At 62.9% G+C, this 15012-nt stretch overlaps 2 protein-coding genes across 3 annotated transcripts; both read left to right on the plus strand.

The window, feature by feature from the left end:
- On the plus strand, positions 1–6944 carry LOC137160867 (survival motor neuron protein 1-like). 2 transcript variants are annotated; one of them, XM_067559802.1, is made up of 9 exons: positions 2–153; positions 1876–1947; positions 2296–2418; positions 2911–3108; positions 3554–3748; positions 4483–4608; positions 5028–5096; positions 5872–6003; positions 6313–6944. In XM_067559802.1, exons 1-9 carry the CDS (start codon positions 106–108, stop codon positions 6394–6396), a joined length of 1047 nt encoding a protein of 348 aa, XP_067415903.1. In that variant the 5' UTR covers positions 2–105; the 3' UTR covers positions 6397–6944. The 2 variants fall into 2 exon arrangements, with proteins under 2 accessions (XP_067415912.1, XP_067415903.1); XM_067559811.1 differs by lacking the exon at positions 5028–5096 and having other exon boundaries at positions 1–153.
- Positions 6945–10431: 3487 nt separating this feature from the next.
- On the plus strand, positions 10432–14931 carry LOC137160881 (cocaine- and amphetamine-regulated transcript protein-like). Its single transcript, XM_067559837.1, has 3 exons — positions 10432–10566; positions 12607–12690; positions 13630–14931. The coding sequence occupies exons 1-3, from the start codon at positions 10432–10434 to the stop codon at positions 13735–13737; spliced, it is 327 nt and encodes a 108-aa protein (XP_067415938.1). The 3' UTR covers positions 13738–14931.
- The last annotated feature ends 81 nt before the right edge of the window (positions 14932–15012 follow it).

Genomic DNA, 15012 nt, shown 5'->3' on the forward strand with positions numbered 1-15012 from the left:
CTGCCCCTGCACGCATGGGTTCTTTGCAAGAAGTAAGTTGCAGGCAGCAGTAAGTCAGGAGTGAGCTGCCTGGGATGGTGCCTAGGGGTGCAGGCGCTGAGTGCAATGGCTGAGCGTGCGGGGGAGATAGTGTACCAGAAGGAGGGGCGCCAGGTAAGTGTTGGGGGGCGGGGAGGGCTGCACCCCAAGTGCTTGTCCCTGCATCAGACTGGAGCTGCTGGAAATCCCCCCCTGGGCTTCAGGCCTCCCTAGAGTTTGGGGATCTCTTAAATCCCAGGGGGAGGGGTTCCTCCCCAGACGTTTTTTTTGGGGGGGAGCCCACGGATAGGTCTCAGTGTGGTGGTGTCCCCCCCCCCCTTTGCAAAAAAAAAAAAATGCACTTAAAAAAAAAAAAAAGCTAGGGTAATTGAGTGTGTGGCTTTGAGTAAGTTCAGTGGGGGGGAGGAGCAGTGAAAGAGAGCCGGGGCTGCCCCCTCCCCTAGAGAGCAGGAACGGGATTTGAACTGGCGGGTGCTGGTTAGAACACCCTGGAATCCGTCCCTAGCTGGAGGGTGCAGTGGGGCAGAAGGCGGGGGACCAGCAGCGAGCGGAAGCTGGGCTTTGCAGAGGCTGTTCCTGTCGGCATCCCGGCTGGGTTTATCCCCTACCCCCTGGACGGGCCCTGCCTGCTGTGTAGCAATGCCTGGAGCAGGGCGGTGTGACACTGCTTGCTTTGGTACAAAGGTTTGACTGAGGCCAAACCTTCCTTGTGGGGTTGTTCTTGTCTTGGGGCTTAGAGGAGTGAATGAGCCCGACCCCCTGTTATGGGGTGGGGGACGGCGGCTCCCCGTAGTTTGTTTACAAGGGGCCTTGAGCCTCCCCGGTGGGTAACTTTCACACCACCCAGTCCTCACATGCTGGAAGCCAAGCGGAAGCTTTTGCAGGCTCCTGTTGAGGGAAGTATTTATCTGTGGGTCGCACAGGGCGATTGGGAAGCAGTGTGGCCCAGTGGGTAGTGCACTGGTCTGGGACTGCGGAGACCTGGGTTTTTCTCGCCAGCTCTGCCAGTTTTTCATGGTGTGGGTTTGGACTTTTCCCATCTGTAAGAGGAAAAACACTTACCTGCCGGTGAGATCAGGTGCTGTTAATCCACTTCTGGTTGGGGAACCAAAGCTTCTCCAGGAAGAATGGTTTAAATGTGTCCAGGCTTGGGGGAGGGGAAAGGGGGGATGATGTTCACATCTACCAAATGACGACATTTCTGAGCATTTAATTTTTTTTTTTAAATAGTCTCTGTGTGTTTACAATCACGACTGTAGCTTTTCAGGGTAAGAATTGGGGGAAGTGCTCGCTGGCCTGGGTGAATTCCCCTGCCATGCCTTTCTTGTCTCATCTCCGGATCACCAATCCCAAGCATGCGAAATCATGAATCGCTCCCTCCCAAAAAACCACGAGATTGCCTTGAAATAGCAAGATTTGGGGTCGTTTTTGTGCTTTCAGAGGCTTGAGATTTCTGGGGTCGTGTTTCCTCTGCAACGTGGAGGGGCTAGATCCAGTTTTGACTTTTAAGTGGCAGCTGAGATTCTCTTGTGGTCCCAGGACTTGGAGAACTTGGGAGTTTCTAACAAATCGTGGGAGTTGGGCTGTGTGGCCCTAGCAGCGTGCCAAAGAATAAAGAGACGGTCCCTGCAGTGCTGAGGGCCCGATCCTGCAGCGGGTCCTCTCGGTGGATTCTGCATGGGTCGGTGCCACCGGGTCCCGATACAGGATCGGGGCTTCTAGTTGCTTCTGCCTGCCAGCCCCTGTCGTGTGCTGGGGGTAGCGGACTCAGTAGAAGGATGCAGCCCCGTGCTGTGTACAGACGATCCTCTGTAACGGGGTGCCTGCTGTTTGCAGGGTGCAGACTGCGCCGCTTCTGACGACCACGCTCTGATCCGCTCCTACGACCGCGCCGTCGGCTCCTATAAGGTGAGGCTCCCTCCCTGTTGGATGTACCCCACACGCTGCCTGCTCCAGCTCTCACTGACCCCAAAGCCCCTCGGCCTTGGGACACAGGCTGCCGTCTGTGCTCCCTGTGACGCAGCGAGCCGGCTGCTCGCACGGGTCTGAGAGCTGGCAGCTGAAAGGGGGATGGGGATTTGGGGGGGAACAGCTGCTCTGTCCCCTCCCCCGCCACGCCTGATGCTCCCCCCACCCTGCGGGAAAGGGTTGATCCTTCCAGCCTGTCTCGGGCGGGCAGGGACGGGGGACAGAACAGCTGGCTCCCCCCAAATCCCCGTCCCTCTCTCAGCTGCCGCCTTATCTCCAACCTTGCAGGACGCCCTGGGAGCTGGCGACAAGGACCAGGCCTCCAAGAGCTCCGAGTCCTCAGTTTCCAGTGGGTCCGAGAGCGAGGGGGATGTGGAGGAGGAGGAGGAGAAAGAGGAGGAAGGCTCCCAGGTGAGTGCAGAGCAAGAGATGATGCGTTACCTGCTGCAGGACCAGTCTGTCCTCCTCCCATTGGCTCCAACAGGACAGGAGAGACCATGGGCATCGTGGCACAAACTCAGCCCAGGGTCCTGGGGGTGCTGGTTTTTGGCCCTTTAAGGGGAGGGACTTCCCTAGGCTCCGCCCCATGGTGCATTGGGGGGTGTCTCTCTGATGCACCCTCTGCTGGCCGCATGGGTCACATGCACGGAGAGGAGAGGGCCCCATGGCCCGAGGAGCTGGGGGGATGGGGATCTGAAGCAAACCCCATGAGGAGGGGCGAGGGCAAGGAGCCGTCCCTGGGGCTGTGGGGAGGCCGTGGGATCCAGCGCTGGGGTGGAGCGTGGAATAGTGCAAACGGCACACTAGCATATGCGTTGCACAAGCGGTGGGTCACGCCAGGGGCAGGGGCTACAGCCCATCCGTGGCCCAGCCCCGAGACCCTGTCTCCATGTCCCCCTGCAGTGGAAGGTGGGTGACGCCTGCTGCGCCGTCTGGTCCGGAGACGGGCTGCTCTACCCGGCTCACGTGGTCTCCCTGAGCGCGGAGGGGGGCGGCTGCATGGTGGAGTACGAGCACTATGGCAACCGGGAGGCGCAGAAGCTGCGGGACCTGCTCCCCCCGGACGGGACCCCTGACGGCGCCCGGGAGCCCAGGAGAACGGTGAGATGGGGCTGCGCGGAGAGGCCTGGTGTTGAGGGGACGCTGGCAGGGTTCTCCGTGCCGGAGGGGTCTGGCTAGGCCCCCGCAGAACCCAGGCACTTCGCCCGCCTTACGGGGGACCTGTCTGCTCACGGATGCATCCATCTCCATGGGAGGCAGTGGGGTGCGGTGGTTAGAGCACAGGACTGGGAGCCAGGACTATTCCCAGCGCATAGGCAGGGGAAGTGTGGTTGAATGGTTAGCGCAGGGTGGGTCTCATTCCCGCTGCCTCCCTCTGACGCTGCAGGGGGCACCGGGGAGGGTGGAAGCGGCTGTCCCGAGCTGGGGTTTGCCTGGGACCCTGAAGCAGACCCCAGGGGGTCCCTAGCAGCCCAGATGCCTGCCTGACGGGCTCTCGGGCTGGGGAGGGGGCTGTGGTGTGAGCCCGGTTGGTGCCTGTCCCCAGTGGAAGGCGGGAGACGTCTGCAGCGCCATCTGGTCGGGGGACGGGCTGCTGTACCCGGCCACAGTGCGGTCGGTGGACGCCGCGGCGGGGACGTGCCTGGTGGAGTTTGACGGCTATGGGAACAAGGAACAGCAGGCGCTGGAGGAGCTGCTGCCTCCGGGTGGGGCCGTGGACGGGGACCCGGGCAGCTGGAGGGTGAGTGGCCCCCCATAGGAAGGGGGCTTGGAGAATGACATGGTTGGGGGAGCGAGGGCTCTTAAAGGAGCCCCCACCCCAAGACTGAGCGGCTGGGGGGTGAATGGGGCTCTGTGTGGAGGAGGGGAGATTTCGGGTGTAATCAAGCGCCCCCATGCCCTCATTAACGTCCCCTCCCCTTAACTCTGCCCATTCCTGTGCCCTCCCCCACCCTGGTTTTCCTCTTCACTGCCCTTTGTCCCCCGACTCCTCCCCAAAGACATCCTGCACTCTCTTGTCCTCCCTCCCTCCCCCCCCCCGCCTGCAGCTCTGGACCCACCCCCACCCCCCCCCCGCCACCAGCACTCTAACCCCATGCCGGCCCTGCATCTGTACATGGAAGGGTTCCCCAGCGGACCCCGATAATGCAGCTCGGTTCTGGGGGGCAGGGCAGGGGGTGCTCTCCCGGGTAGTCAATGCTGGCCCCAGTGCAGTGCTAAGGGGGTGCTGTGCGTGGGGGGGGGAGGGGTTTAGGGGCGCTCTCCCCGGCAGTCAGTCTACCTGCTTCTGTCCCGTGGCTGGTCCCCTGTCAGCTGAGAGCCCTCCCCCCTTCTCTGGGGTGTCCCATGGGGCGGGCGAGGGGAGGGGGTGGCAGGCCTGGCACTGTCCCTGCTGTGCGCCGGTGGCCGTGCCAGCCCCGGTGCAGGGCGTGCGAGGGGCACGCTCTGTTTTGATCCTCGTGTCTCCTTGGCCAGGCTGAAGAGGAAGCCCCCGGAGTGCCCAGGGGACGCAGCCCTGGCTCCCCCCGAGAGCCGCCCCACAGCCGGGGGAGGCAGAGCACAAAAGGGGAGCGGGCGCATCACGTCCCCCCGCCGCCCAAGGTGAGTGCCTGCGATTGCCCCTGCGGGGCAGTGACTCGGGGGAGCGTAAACGGCAGCCCCTGCCCCGCATGTCGCTGATGGAGGGCTTGAGCACACGGGCACTGGAGCAGGGGCTAGCGGGAGTGACCCCTTCCCGCGCCCTGGCCAAACTCTGCCCCTGGAAAGTGGTCCCCTGAAACGTCACGGCCCTACAACAGGGCCACCTCCCTCCTGAGCTGGGGGTAGTGGGGGGAGCGGGAGGGAAGGATGGGGCAGCCCATTAGGGCCTGGGGGGCTAGTGGCCCAGGCCCCACCGAGATCACATCGTGCCGGGGCCACCTCCATCCCTCGCTCGCCAGGGCTTCTCCCCGGGCACGTGGGCTCCTGTCTAACAGCTGGGCTCATGCTCGCTGCCCGGCTGCTCTCTGCCTCCCTTCCAGAGCGGCTCCTGCTGGCCTGGGCCCGTGCTGCCCTTTGGCCCCCCGCCCCGCGGACCTGCCTGGCCTCCGGTGAGTGTGTCCTCTCCTCCCCGGGGACCCGATCCCACAGCGCCCCCGGAGCCTCTGTGACTCCCGCCTACGCAAAAGGACCCTGGCTGTTGATTCCCCCTCCCCACTGGGATGGGGGAGGGAGCCAGCCAGCCAGCGCAGAACCCGGTAGCCCAGGGCTTGTGAAAGGGCGGTCTTGGTAGCCCACTGCCATCTTGGGTAGCCCACGCTCTGGCCAGACGTCCGGGACGAGCTGCCCTCCTGCGGCGTCCAACTGCGGGGCTGCCCGGCCCCATGGGCGACGGAGCCTCACGGCCCAGTGGCCAGCCGTGGCCCCGGGTCCCTCCCTGGGCTAGCGAACTCCGCCCCCTGCGGACACAGAAAGGCTCAGTGGGTCCGCGGGGCCGTGGCCTGGGGCGGGCGGGGGAGGGGGTAGGCTGGGGTGAACGACCCCACTCCCTGAGCCTGGGAGGGGAGCCCAGCTGTGCCCATTGCCACCTGCCCTGGCCAGGAGGCAAAGGGGGGGCCGGGGAGGGGGGGGGGGGGGCTGCAGGTCAATGCACAAAGAAGCCACTAGGTGGAGCCAGCGGGCTGTTGATTTGTGTAAGGGGGGGGCGGACTCCTGGCTGCAGGGGAGGGGGGATTCTTGAGCAGCTGGCAGGGTGGGGGGTCGGGTAGAACTCCAGGGTCCCTGTGTGTCCCGGGGGAGCAGCCCCCCTGGGGGGCAGGGGGGTCTCTGCAAGCACCTGGGTTGCCCGGGAAGGTCCCTAACTGAGACGTCTGCTGCCACTTCCAGGCGGTGCCTCTCCCGCCGCCACCACTTCGGGGCCCGCCGGGCACGGAGGAGGATGATGATGAGGAGGAGGGCGCCCTGGCCTGCATGCTCCTGGCCTGGCACATGAGTGGCTATCACACGGGCTTCTACATGGTAAGGCCTGGCTGGGTGGAGATCTGCCCCCCCTGCCCCTCTCCACGCTGCAGGGTGCGGGCAGGGCCGTGCCAGCATGTGTCTCCCCCCCTCCCCCCCACTGCCGTGCAGCCTGCAGCTCTGAGCTTAGCCGGGGGGGGCGGGAGCTCTCTGGGATGGGAGCTGCCCAGGCCATAGGGGGCTTTTTGGCGCTGCAGGGGAAGGGGGCTAGTGGGCAGAGGAACACGGGCACGTCCGGGCACCTGCCTGGGCCTGGATTCGAACTGGCCGCCTTCGAGTGCCGCCCGTTAACCCTTTCGTGCCTTCCAGGGACTCAGACAAGGCCGGGTGCAGGCGGCAGGCCCCCCCCCGAAGCAGGGCCCCCGGCGGAAGGAATCGGCCCCGCGCCGTTAGCGGCAGGATGGGTTTGTGTGGCGTGTGTCGGGGCTGGGGGTGTTGCCGGGGTCTGGCTCCCGGCCGAGGGGCAGAAGCTGATCGGGTCTGTGTGGCACAGGACCAGACGCGGGGCTTGTTCTCACCCCCCTGCATCCGCCAGAGCCCCCTATCCCACCGGGGGCCTGCAGACCGGGCCGGTCGTGCCAGCCCGCTCCGTGATGTGGATACGTCTCCGCTGGGACCCTCAGGACTCGCACCCGGCAGCCCCTGCACCCCTGGGGATCTCTCCGGCGATGGATTCCCTCTGCTGCTTCCACGGCCTGAGCGGCGCAGCTGTGCGGGAGCGCCCCCGGGGGGGGCAGCAGCGCCCCCTCGTCTCCTGCCCCTCACCCCTCGCCCGTTCCTGCTTGCAGCTGGCTCCGTCCCCTTGCACCCCGACGGGCTGGAGGTTTGGTGCTTGGAGGACTGGGACTCTCCGGCGCTGGAGTGCTGCGGCTGGAGGCAGGCGTGCGCAGACGGGGTGGCTGGTGTCCGTCGGCGAGGTCCAATAAACGGTGTTGGTCAGATCCCGCGTGCTGCCGGGAGGTTATTGCTCCGGACGGGTGGAGAGGGAGGTTCCCCCCATCGGCGCCGGGGGACTGGGGCGGACGGCGTCGGGCTCCCATGTTTGCTGCGAGCGAGACAGGCTAAGGCTGTGCCCCACATCCCGTGGCGCTCACGCCCCTGCTGGGCTGGGTGCCCTTCCTGGAGAGAGGTCAGGGGGTCACCGGTGCAGTTCTCTGGCCTGTGACGTGCAGGAGGGGCAGGCGAGGTGATCGGCTGGGCCCGGTGAGTCCTGGCTCTGCCACAGACTCTGGGTGGCCTTGGGCAAGTTGCTGCATCTCTCTGGGCCTCTAAAATGGGCAGAATGCTGCGGCCTTCACCCCCCCCCCCCCCCCCCCCCGAGTCTCTCTTGTCTTTGCTCCTGGGGCTCGGGCCGGTCTGTGCTGCCCCCAGCACAGCAGCCCTCCCGGTGCAACTCAGCATCAAGACGGGGTCCAAGCCGGGCCCCTGGTGCCGCATGGGCCAGTGAGCGCAGGCCTGGGCTGCGCGCTCCGGGGGCCCGGCTTGAGGATGACTTTAAGCTCGTCCTGCCTGTACAGTCACGAGCCCTTAATAAAAGCCAGGATTCGCCCCGGGGCCTTCAATCTCCACTCCCAGCCCTGCGTCCTCGGCGGGGAGCAGCAGGCTTGGCCTGTTCCCCCACAAACGTTGCTGTGGCTCGGGAACCCGGCAGGAAATCTGCCCTTGGCCCTTGTCCGCTTCCCCGGTTGCTCCAGCTCCTTCAGCCCCGGCGTGGCGGCAGAGCTGTGTGCGGCTGCGGGGATGGCCAGCCGATACCTCCGGCGCGCCGTGGTTGACAGCCGCCGGGATGGATGGCTGGGAGCCCGGCTGCAGATGTCAATAAGGACTCGGCAAAACAGATCACCAGCGGGGAGCTGGGGACGCCTGCCCACGCCTCCCGGGGGCCGGGCCTTGCTTCTGCACCCGGTCCTTGCAACCTCCGCCGTCAGCGCCTGCCCCCGGAACTGGGGCTTTTCCGAACGAGGGAAACGAAAGATCATCCAGTCTGTGGAAAAGGAGCCGAAAACCCCGGCTGCCGGAGCCTCGCCAGCTCTCCCTCGGAGGACGCCCACCCCCTCGCACTTGCTCGACTGTCCTCGCTGCCTTGCTCTCCACCCGGCCTTCCCCACATGTGGGCCCGGGTGAAACCAGCAGGGTGTGGGGAACTCCCTGCCACTAGACGGAGCAGAGGGCCACGCCCGGCTCTCGGCACAGGGCAGGGGAGATGAGGCAGCGCTGCGCGGCTTCTGACAAACGGTTTCTGAGCCGGGCCGCTAGCCATGCCTCCTCCGGCCCTAGGAGCAGTCTTGGCGGGTGGTGGCTGAGGCTTGCAGCCATCTGCCGTGGGTGGGGGCGTGCCGGGTGGGAGCAGAAGCCGGGCTCCGCTCTGCGGCTGGGTGCAGGAGAGGCAGGGCTGATGGCGAGGGGGTGGGAGGCAGAGAAGTCGTGGGGTGAGTAATGTTTGCTCAGTGAATTGGCTGCCCCTGCCTCGGCAGGGTGACGGCTGCGTGTGGACCGTGCGCCTCTCTCCCCTGCCAGCTGCCCGGCTAGCCTGCGTCACTGTTTGCCCAGTCCCTGGCGCGACCGGCTCTGCTCACTCCTCGGAGGCTATCCTGGGGAGGGGGAACCGGCCGGTTCAGCTCCTGCTGCGAGCTAAGAACCGGAGGAGCCGGCAGCTGGGCCTGGGCTGCGCTCGTGGTAACTACACGAAGCAAAATCCTAGTGCAGACAGAGCAGTTGGCAGCTCTGCCTCGGTTAGTGGCTCTAGGTAAATCTCAGGCTCCCTGTCACATGTGGGGCCCCCCCAGGTCAGATTGGCAGAGACCCTGGGGTGGGGTTTTGGGGGGGAGGGGGAGTTTGCCTTCCTCTGCAGCAGGGATCACTTGTGAGTTTAAACTAGCATGGGGGGGGGATTCTCTGGGACTTGACGTCTTTAAACCATGGCGTGAGGACGTGGGTGCCGCAGCCGCAGGGCAGGGGTCTGTCAGGAGTGGGCGGGCGAGGGGCTGGGGCCTGCCAAGCCCAGGGCCGATGCGCTGATCACGCTGGTCCCGTCTGGCCTTAAAGCCTAGGCGTCTGTGAGCCGCTCAGCCGCAGCCCCATCGCTCTGCACCGGCGGAGGAGCCAGGACAGAGCCTTCAAAGAGAAATCTCTTAACGGGCCTTTCTGCCGCTTGCCAGCCCCCGCCAGGCGCTCCGGAAATCCCCTGCTCTGTCCCCATCTCAGCTTCCCAGCGGCTGGTGGTCCCAGCGGGCCCATTAGTGAGCGGGGGCCGGACAGCTCAGGTGATTTACTGGTGGGGACTCAGCGGCCGGTGGCTCAGCCCTGACGCTTATTGACCAGGGGGAATGGCTTTGCCGTGAGGCTGCGGGAATCCCAGCCCTGGCCCCGCGTTTCATCCATTGATTTCCCACCCTGTGCAGCTAAGCTGCTAAGCGCGGCCCTGCCCTGTCTCCACCTGCTTAAGACTCTCTGAGCTCTCCAGCCTGAGTGATCGCCTGGCGCCCCGCCACGCTTCGCCCCTCCTGCTCCGGGCGCTGCTGGGCTGGTTCCTGGCAGAGAGCAGCGGTTCCCAGCCGGTGGGGGGGGGCCAAAAGTGGCCCATGGGGGCTTCCAAAGTGGCCCGCGACTCCCCTCCCGCTGGCTGCAGAAGGGAGCCGCTGCCTACGGAGCCAGGCGCGGCGCGTTGCCACGGGGCTACAAGACCAGGGCAGGTTCCTTGCTGCGACCAGGGGGACGGGAGATCAGCGCCGAGGCAGCCTCCTGGCTGAACTCCTCCCGTCTGGCTGCAGTGGGGGGCCCTGCTGGCGGGGGCTGGTGGCCCTTGAGTTGTGAGGATATCATCTGTGGCCCTCCACCCGAAAAGGTTGGGAACCGCCGGCTTAGGGTCTGAATCAAACAGGGATTTCTCCTCCCCCCAGCGGGGTCCGGCCTGCCGGGAGCTCCCAACCGCCTGGCTCCTGCTCTACGGAAAGGCGGCTTGAGCATCCTTAACTGGCTCTTTTACAGATGGGGGGAAAGTGAGGCAGAAAAAGTGGGTGGGACTTGCTCAGCGTGGCCCGGGGGCCATGGGGGGAGTAGAACCAGCCGGGGCTTTGATCCAAACCTGCCCCCCTACAGCCGGTCGGCCTGGCCATGCCGCCAGGACTTGCGTTAGCTCCAGGAAGGGAAAAACCCTGGCCGGCAGCAGGTGACGCTGATCAATGCGCTCTGCCGGGAGCCGGCTGGGGGTGGTGGGGGGTGCCTAGGGACCAGGAGGCTAAAATCAATCACCAGACAGCCCCAACGCCCTGGACAGCCCCCCCCCCCGCATCTCCCAGAGCCACTGTTTCCACCAATCCGGCTCCTGCGGAGGTGTTGCCCTGCATTCAAAGGCTGGTATAAAGCCAGCTGCCCTGAGCGCACGGCGGCCAGGCCACGGGAGGCAAGGGCTGTGCTTTGACAGGCACCATGGCCAGCTCCCGCCTCTGCCTGCTCTGCCTTGGCTGCTCTGCGCTCTTCCTCCTGGGCGCCGGCAAGGAGGAGACCCCGGGGCCCAGGGCAGCAAATGCCCCAGCTCAGCCAAGCCAAGAAGAAAAGGAGCTGGTAAGGAGTGAAGGAGCTGGGTGACTGGGGGGGGGGGGGGCGGGGGGCAGCGCTGCATGGCAGGGGACTGCCTTTCTCCTCCGCCAGGCCCTGAGCGGGGACTCTGGGTTCAATTCCTGGCTCTGCGTGACCTTGGGCACGGCCCTTAGACTGAGCTTTTGCCCTGCCTCGTTCCCACTGAAAATCCCTGGCAGCGGGGCCCCTTCCCCACCGCAGCTGGAGGGTGCAATTTCCAGCTCACGCAGCCGTGGGCACCTAGCTCTGACAGGGCCAGCACCTCCCGCTAGAAAGGACGCTGCAGCCACCGGCTGGGCTGGCTGCCCGGAGCTCAACCCTGCCTGGCACCCGCGGGAGCTACCCAGGGCAGCTAAGTCCCTGCACCGCTGTGGCGACAGCTCTTAGTGCGCTGGCTCCGTCGCGGCTGGCCTGTGGACACACACACACACACACACACACACACACGCTGTAGCTATGGGGTGATTGTTCTGGGTCTAGTATTTTAATTAATAGTTTAAACCTTTCACATAGACTTTCAATGCTCAAGGTGGGCTGTTGGAAAAATAACTATGGACCAGGGCTCTGAATTTCTGAGCTTTCGTGCTGTTTAGTTGGTCTCCATTATTAAAGTTTGCCAGTAAACGACTGTTCTAGGTCATGTGAATGTAACACTCCTTGTGGGTTACATTTTATTCAGGGTTTCAATAGCAACAGGGAACAGAGCTTTAAGGAGTTAACGTAACAATAGGGGGTAGGTCTGGAAAGATACCTTCACGCTACCGAAGATAGCGCTACAGAGATCCCTGCTTGTCCAGCATAATCAGATGGGAAATAATGCTTCAAGATACCTCAATAACAGGGACCATCGAAGTCCTTACCCAGAGAGAGGTTATTTACTCTGCGTTATCAAAGCATCTAGAAGCCTGAACTGAGATCAGGGCCCCACTGTGCCAGGTGCTGCCCACATAGAACAGGTCTCATCCTGTAAACAGACAAGTAAGAGAAAATGTAGGTGAAAAAGAGGATTGTGATCTCCCATTTTACATGTGGGGAAGTGAGGCCCAGATTTTTAAAGGCCTGAGGCAGTTAAGGGTGCAGACAGGTGACTATAGGGATTTTCAGTTACCTATAACTGCCTAAATATCTCTAAAAAGCTGGTTATGTGACCCTCAAGGCTGCACAGCTACCGGAGCTGCCTGGCAAGTGCTTAACGTACAGGGGTCCCAGCGCACGTTCTGATTACTTGCCCCTTAGTTTCTTCTTTCCCGGTGTAAAGGCCAAAATCCTGCTCTCTCACACACGCACGTAACAAACCGCTGTGGGAGAATCGGACACAGGAGGGGAACGCTGAAGAAAATAAGCAACAGGAAAACACCAGTGCAACCGCAGAATAGACACATCTCTCTCTACTGGGACAGGTATTTTCAGGCGAAAGCACCAAGAGAATGCAGCATGCACCGGTCCTGCTTCATCGGTGCTGCTGGCTGCTCCAAACAACCCACTAGAGATACCGGTTCTGTGTTTTGAAAGCAAAGCGGGTGAGCTCCTGGCTGAGGTGCAGGGCTAGGTTCAATGCCTGGCTCTGTCCCAGACTCCTTGGGGGAACCACTGAAGCTCTCAGGGTGTAATAATTCTGTCTGGCAGATTGTATCTTCTTTGGGGCAGGGACCATCTCTTGCTCAGGGTGTGTCTACGCTGCATGTACAATGCAATGCAATGCGGCACAGGCAGGCATAGCTGGGTGAATTCTTCCAGCGACAGGACTGCTGCTGCTTGGGGAGGTGGATTAACTGCAATGAAGGAAAACCCCCGTCTGTCGCTGCAAGAAGCATCTGAAGTATGGCAGCACGGCTGCGGTGCCCAGAGCGTAGCTGTGGCCTGCGACACGGGTGCTTGTGACAAGCCGACCCTCCTGCAGCATTAATAGCGGGTTCCACCACGCCCAGCTCTCCCCCTTGCGCAGAGGCTGGTGGTGGCAGCTGGAAGTCAGGATGCTGGCACGCCACTGAGCACCCTGCCCTCTCCGCTCTCTTTCCCCTGCAGATTGAAGCACTCCAAGAGGTGCTGGAGAAACTGAAGACGGAGCGCCTGGCCTCCATAGAGAAGAAGCTGGGGTCGGTGCCCTCGGTAAGCAGCCTTTAGTTCCGGCCCTTGCAGCTCACGCCATCGCTGGCTGGCTCCGTGCCGCGGCTCTAGCGCAGCCCTGGGGATAACATGGCCTGGCCCATTTGCCCTGGGGAGGTGGCGAGTAACTTGCCCTGCAGCTGGCGAGCGCCAGCAGGTACCTTGGCATGTCTGCGGCCAGAGTTCCTAGCCCAGCTCCCACGCTGGAGCTTGAAGGAAGAAGCCAAGTCTTGAGTCGTGCAATGGAGACGTGAAAGTGAGAGCAAACCCAGCTCCCGTCTTTTCCTCTTTGAAAGAGACAGCTCACCCCTGCTCCGGCCTGGCCAGCGGTTCTGGGGCAGGGTCTCCCATGCTCTGGAAGCAGGCCCGCCCATCACCCAGCTCCCTGCAGACGCAGTCCAGTCCACCGTTCTCCATTCTTAAAGGGACAAGGCCAATTCACCAAAAGGCAAACAATACGACATCCAACTCCGCTCCCCGGGTCTGCCCCATAAAACCCTTGTTGGGCTGCAGTAGATTTGTAGTTTCTCAGGCGGGGGAAAGGGTATGTTTTACCAGCACTCAGAGGCCCGGCCCAGGCTGCAACCCCCATTACGGGAGGGGGCTCATGTTAAAAGTTTGTACCCAGCCTGAAAAAATGATGCGTGGGCCCTGTTCAGGCCAGCAGGGTCCCTTGTGATCATCTAGTCTTACAGCTACGTTTAGTCCAAGATCTTACCCTCCTGTCACAGCTGTGGTGTTACTGGGAGTGGGGGTGAGCTTGCGGGGGGGGGGGCTGTCTCATGCTGGGCAGTGCCCCCATGCAGCTCTGTATAAGCCCCGTCTGAACAGCTCAGCGCATGGGAATGAGCTAACCGTGCAGCCGGTGGCCATACAGGCAGCTGCTCTGAGCAAGGGGCATCTGCCGGCTGCTCCAACCCCCGTGGCCCTTCTCTCCCCTAGTGCGACGCCGGAGAGCCCTGCGCCGTGAGGAAAGGAGCCCGGATTGGGAGACTCTGCAGCTGCCCCCGCGGGACGGTCTGCAACTTCTACATCCTCAAGTGCTTGTGAGGAGGAAAGGAACGCAAGGCCGGGAGAAAGTAGTTGCTGGTCCCATTAGCTCCACCTTGCCTGTCTCAGCAGCTGGCAGGAGGTGGGTTTGGTGTCTCGTGCTAGGAAATGTAACCTCATCACTTCCCCCGGCTCTTACGGCTCCATCTCCCCTGTTGGGGCCTGCGCTGGAAGCTGGCTGGGCAAGGTTTGACATTGTCACTAGTTCCTTGCTGGGCCGAGTGCTGCCAGGAGAAGCCAGCTTGGTTTGCTTTTCAGAGGGACCCAGCCCCTGCTCAGTGGGACCAGCAGCACTCGGCTCCTCTGTGCATTGACATTTCCCCCCTCCCTTCTTCCCGCTCGACCCCCCCCCCCCGCCATGTTGCACACAGCTTCTCTGCTGTGCCCGTTTCCGCTCAGTGCACAGGAGGCAGCCTAGCTGCAGCCTGTCATTCTCTGCCTGGTCCCCACCCCTGCTTAGAGCAACCCCTAGGCTGCGCTAACAGGTGCTCACCCTGCACCAGAGGCTGTGAGGAGGCCAGGCCAACAGAGAAGCCCTCTGGGAATGCCCCGTGCTGCAGGGAAGGGAAGCAGGCTGGGTGAGAACATGGAATTGTCACACCTGGGACCTATTAAATGTTTCCATATTCAACTCTGCTTGTCTCACGCCTCCTGGTTTCAGCTACGCGCTGTTTCCCCTGTCAGTGGCTGCTGTTCCCACTCTGGAGGGTTTTCCCGGAATGCTCCGGGCTGGCCTGCACAGGTTTTGTACCCGTAGAACTGTAGCAGGCAGGGTGAGGAGATTTTTTTTTAAACCAACTCTTACAGCAGAGGCACGGTGGGAGCAGCTGGGCGCCATACGACCGAGCACTGAGTAGTCAGCCTGCAACAGGGGCTCCCAGACCCCGGCTAACGGTGCCTTACACAGGTATAGCTCGTTCCCCTGTGGCAATAGCTATGGGCAGGAGCAGCTGGGTACTTCCACCCTGGGGTGTTGTTCCAGCCTGGAAGCAGGACAGCCTGGCTGTGGAGCAGGGGCTCCTTGTGGTGCCCAGGCTAGGAGGAGGAGATTTTCCCACAGGCAGGGAGGTGCCAGTGGCCTGTGCCACCAACACCCCCCATGAAATGACAGCGTGGGGCTAGCTCTGCCTGCAGCGTGTGGTATTTAGAGCAGCACAGAGAAGGGCTGCTCAGGATCCGGGCCTCATTGTACCAGGCAAGTCCCAGCTGCTCAGGGAAGGCCCCAGCTGGCACCACTTGAGTTGAGATAAACAGTCTTACAGCTGGTTCTGTCTC

The sequence above is a fragment of the Emydura macquarii genome, unplaced genomic scaffold (genome assembly GCF_026122565.2).
Source record: "Emydura macquarii macquarii isolate MOO-44397 ecotype Brisbane River unplaced genomic scaffold, CSIRO-AGI_Emac_v2 contig_306, whole genome shotgun sequence".
Classification (NCBI taxonomy): Eukaryota; Metazoa; Chordata; order Testudines; family Chelidae; genus Emydura; species Emydura macquarii.

Excerpts from the sequence above, each read along its gene's own strand:
- LOC137160881 (XM_067559837.1), top strand. The coding sequence starts at position 10,432 with ATGGCCAGCTCCCGCCTCTGCCTGCTCTGCCTTGGCTGCTCTGCGCTC. Across the intron at positions 10,567-12,606 it reads GCCAAGAAGAAAAGGAGCTG|ATTGAAGCACTCCAAGAGGT; the intron begins GTAAGGAGTGAA and ends TTTCCCCTGCAG. Across the intron at positions 12,691-13,629 it reads AGCTGGGGTCGGTGCCCTCG|TGCGACGCCGGAGAGCCCTG; the intron begins GTAAGCAGCCTT and ends TCTCTCCCCTAG.
- LOC137160867 (XM_067559802.1), top strand. The coding sequence starts at position 106 with ATGGCTGAGCGTGCGGGGGAGATAGTGTACCAGAAGGAGGGGCGCCAG. Across the intron at positions 3,109-3,553 it reads CCCGGGAGCCCAGGAGAACG|TGGAAGGCGGGAGACGTCTG; the intron begins GTGAGATGGGGC and ends GCCTGTCCCCAG. Across the intron at positions 5,097-5,871 it reads GCGGACCTGCCTGGCCTCCG|GCGGTGCCTCTCCCGCCGCC; the intron begins GTGAGTGTGTCC and ends TGCCACTTCCAG.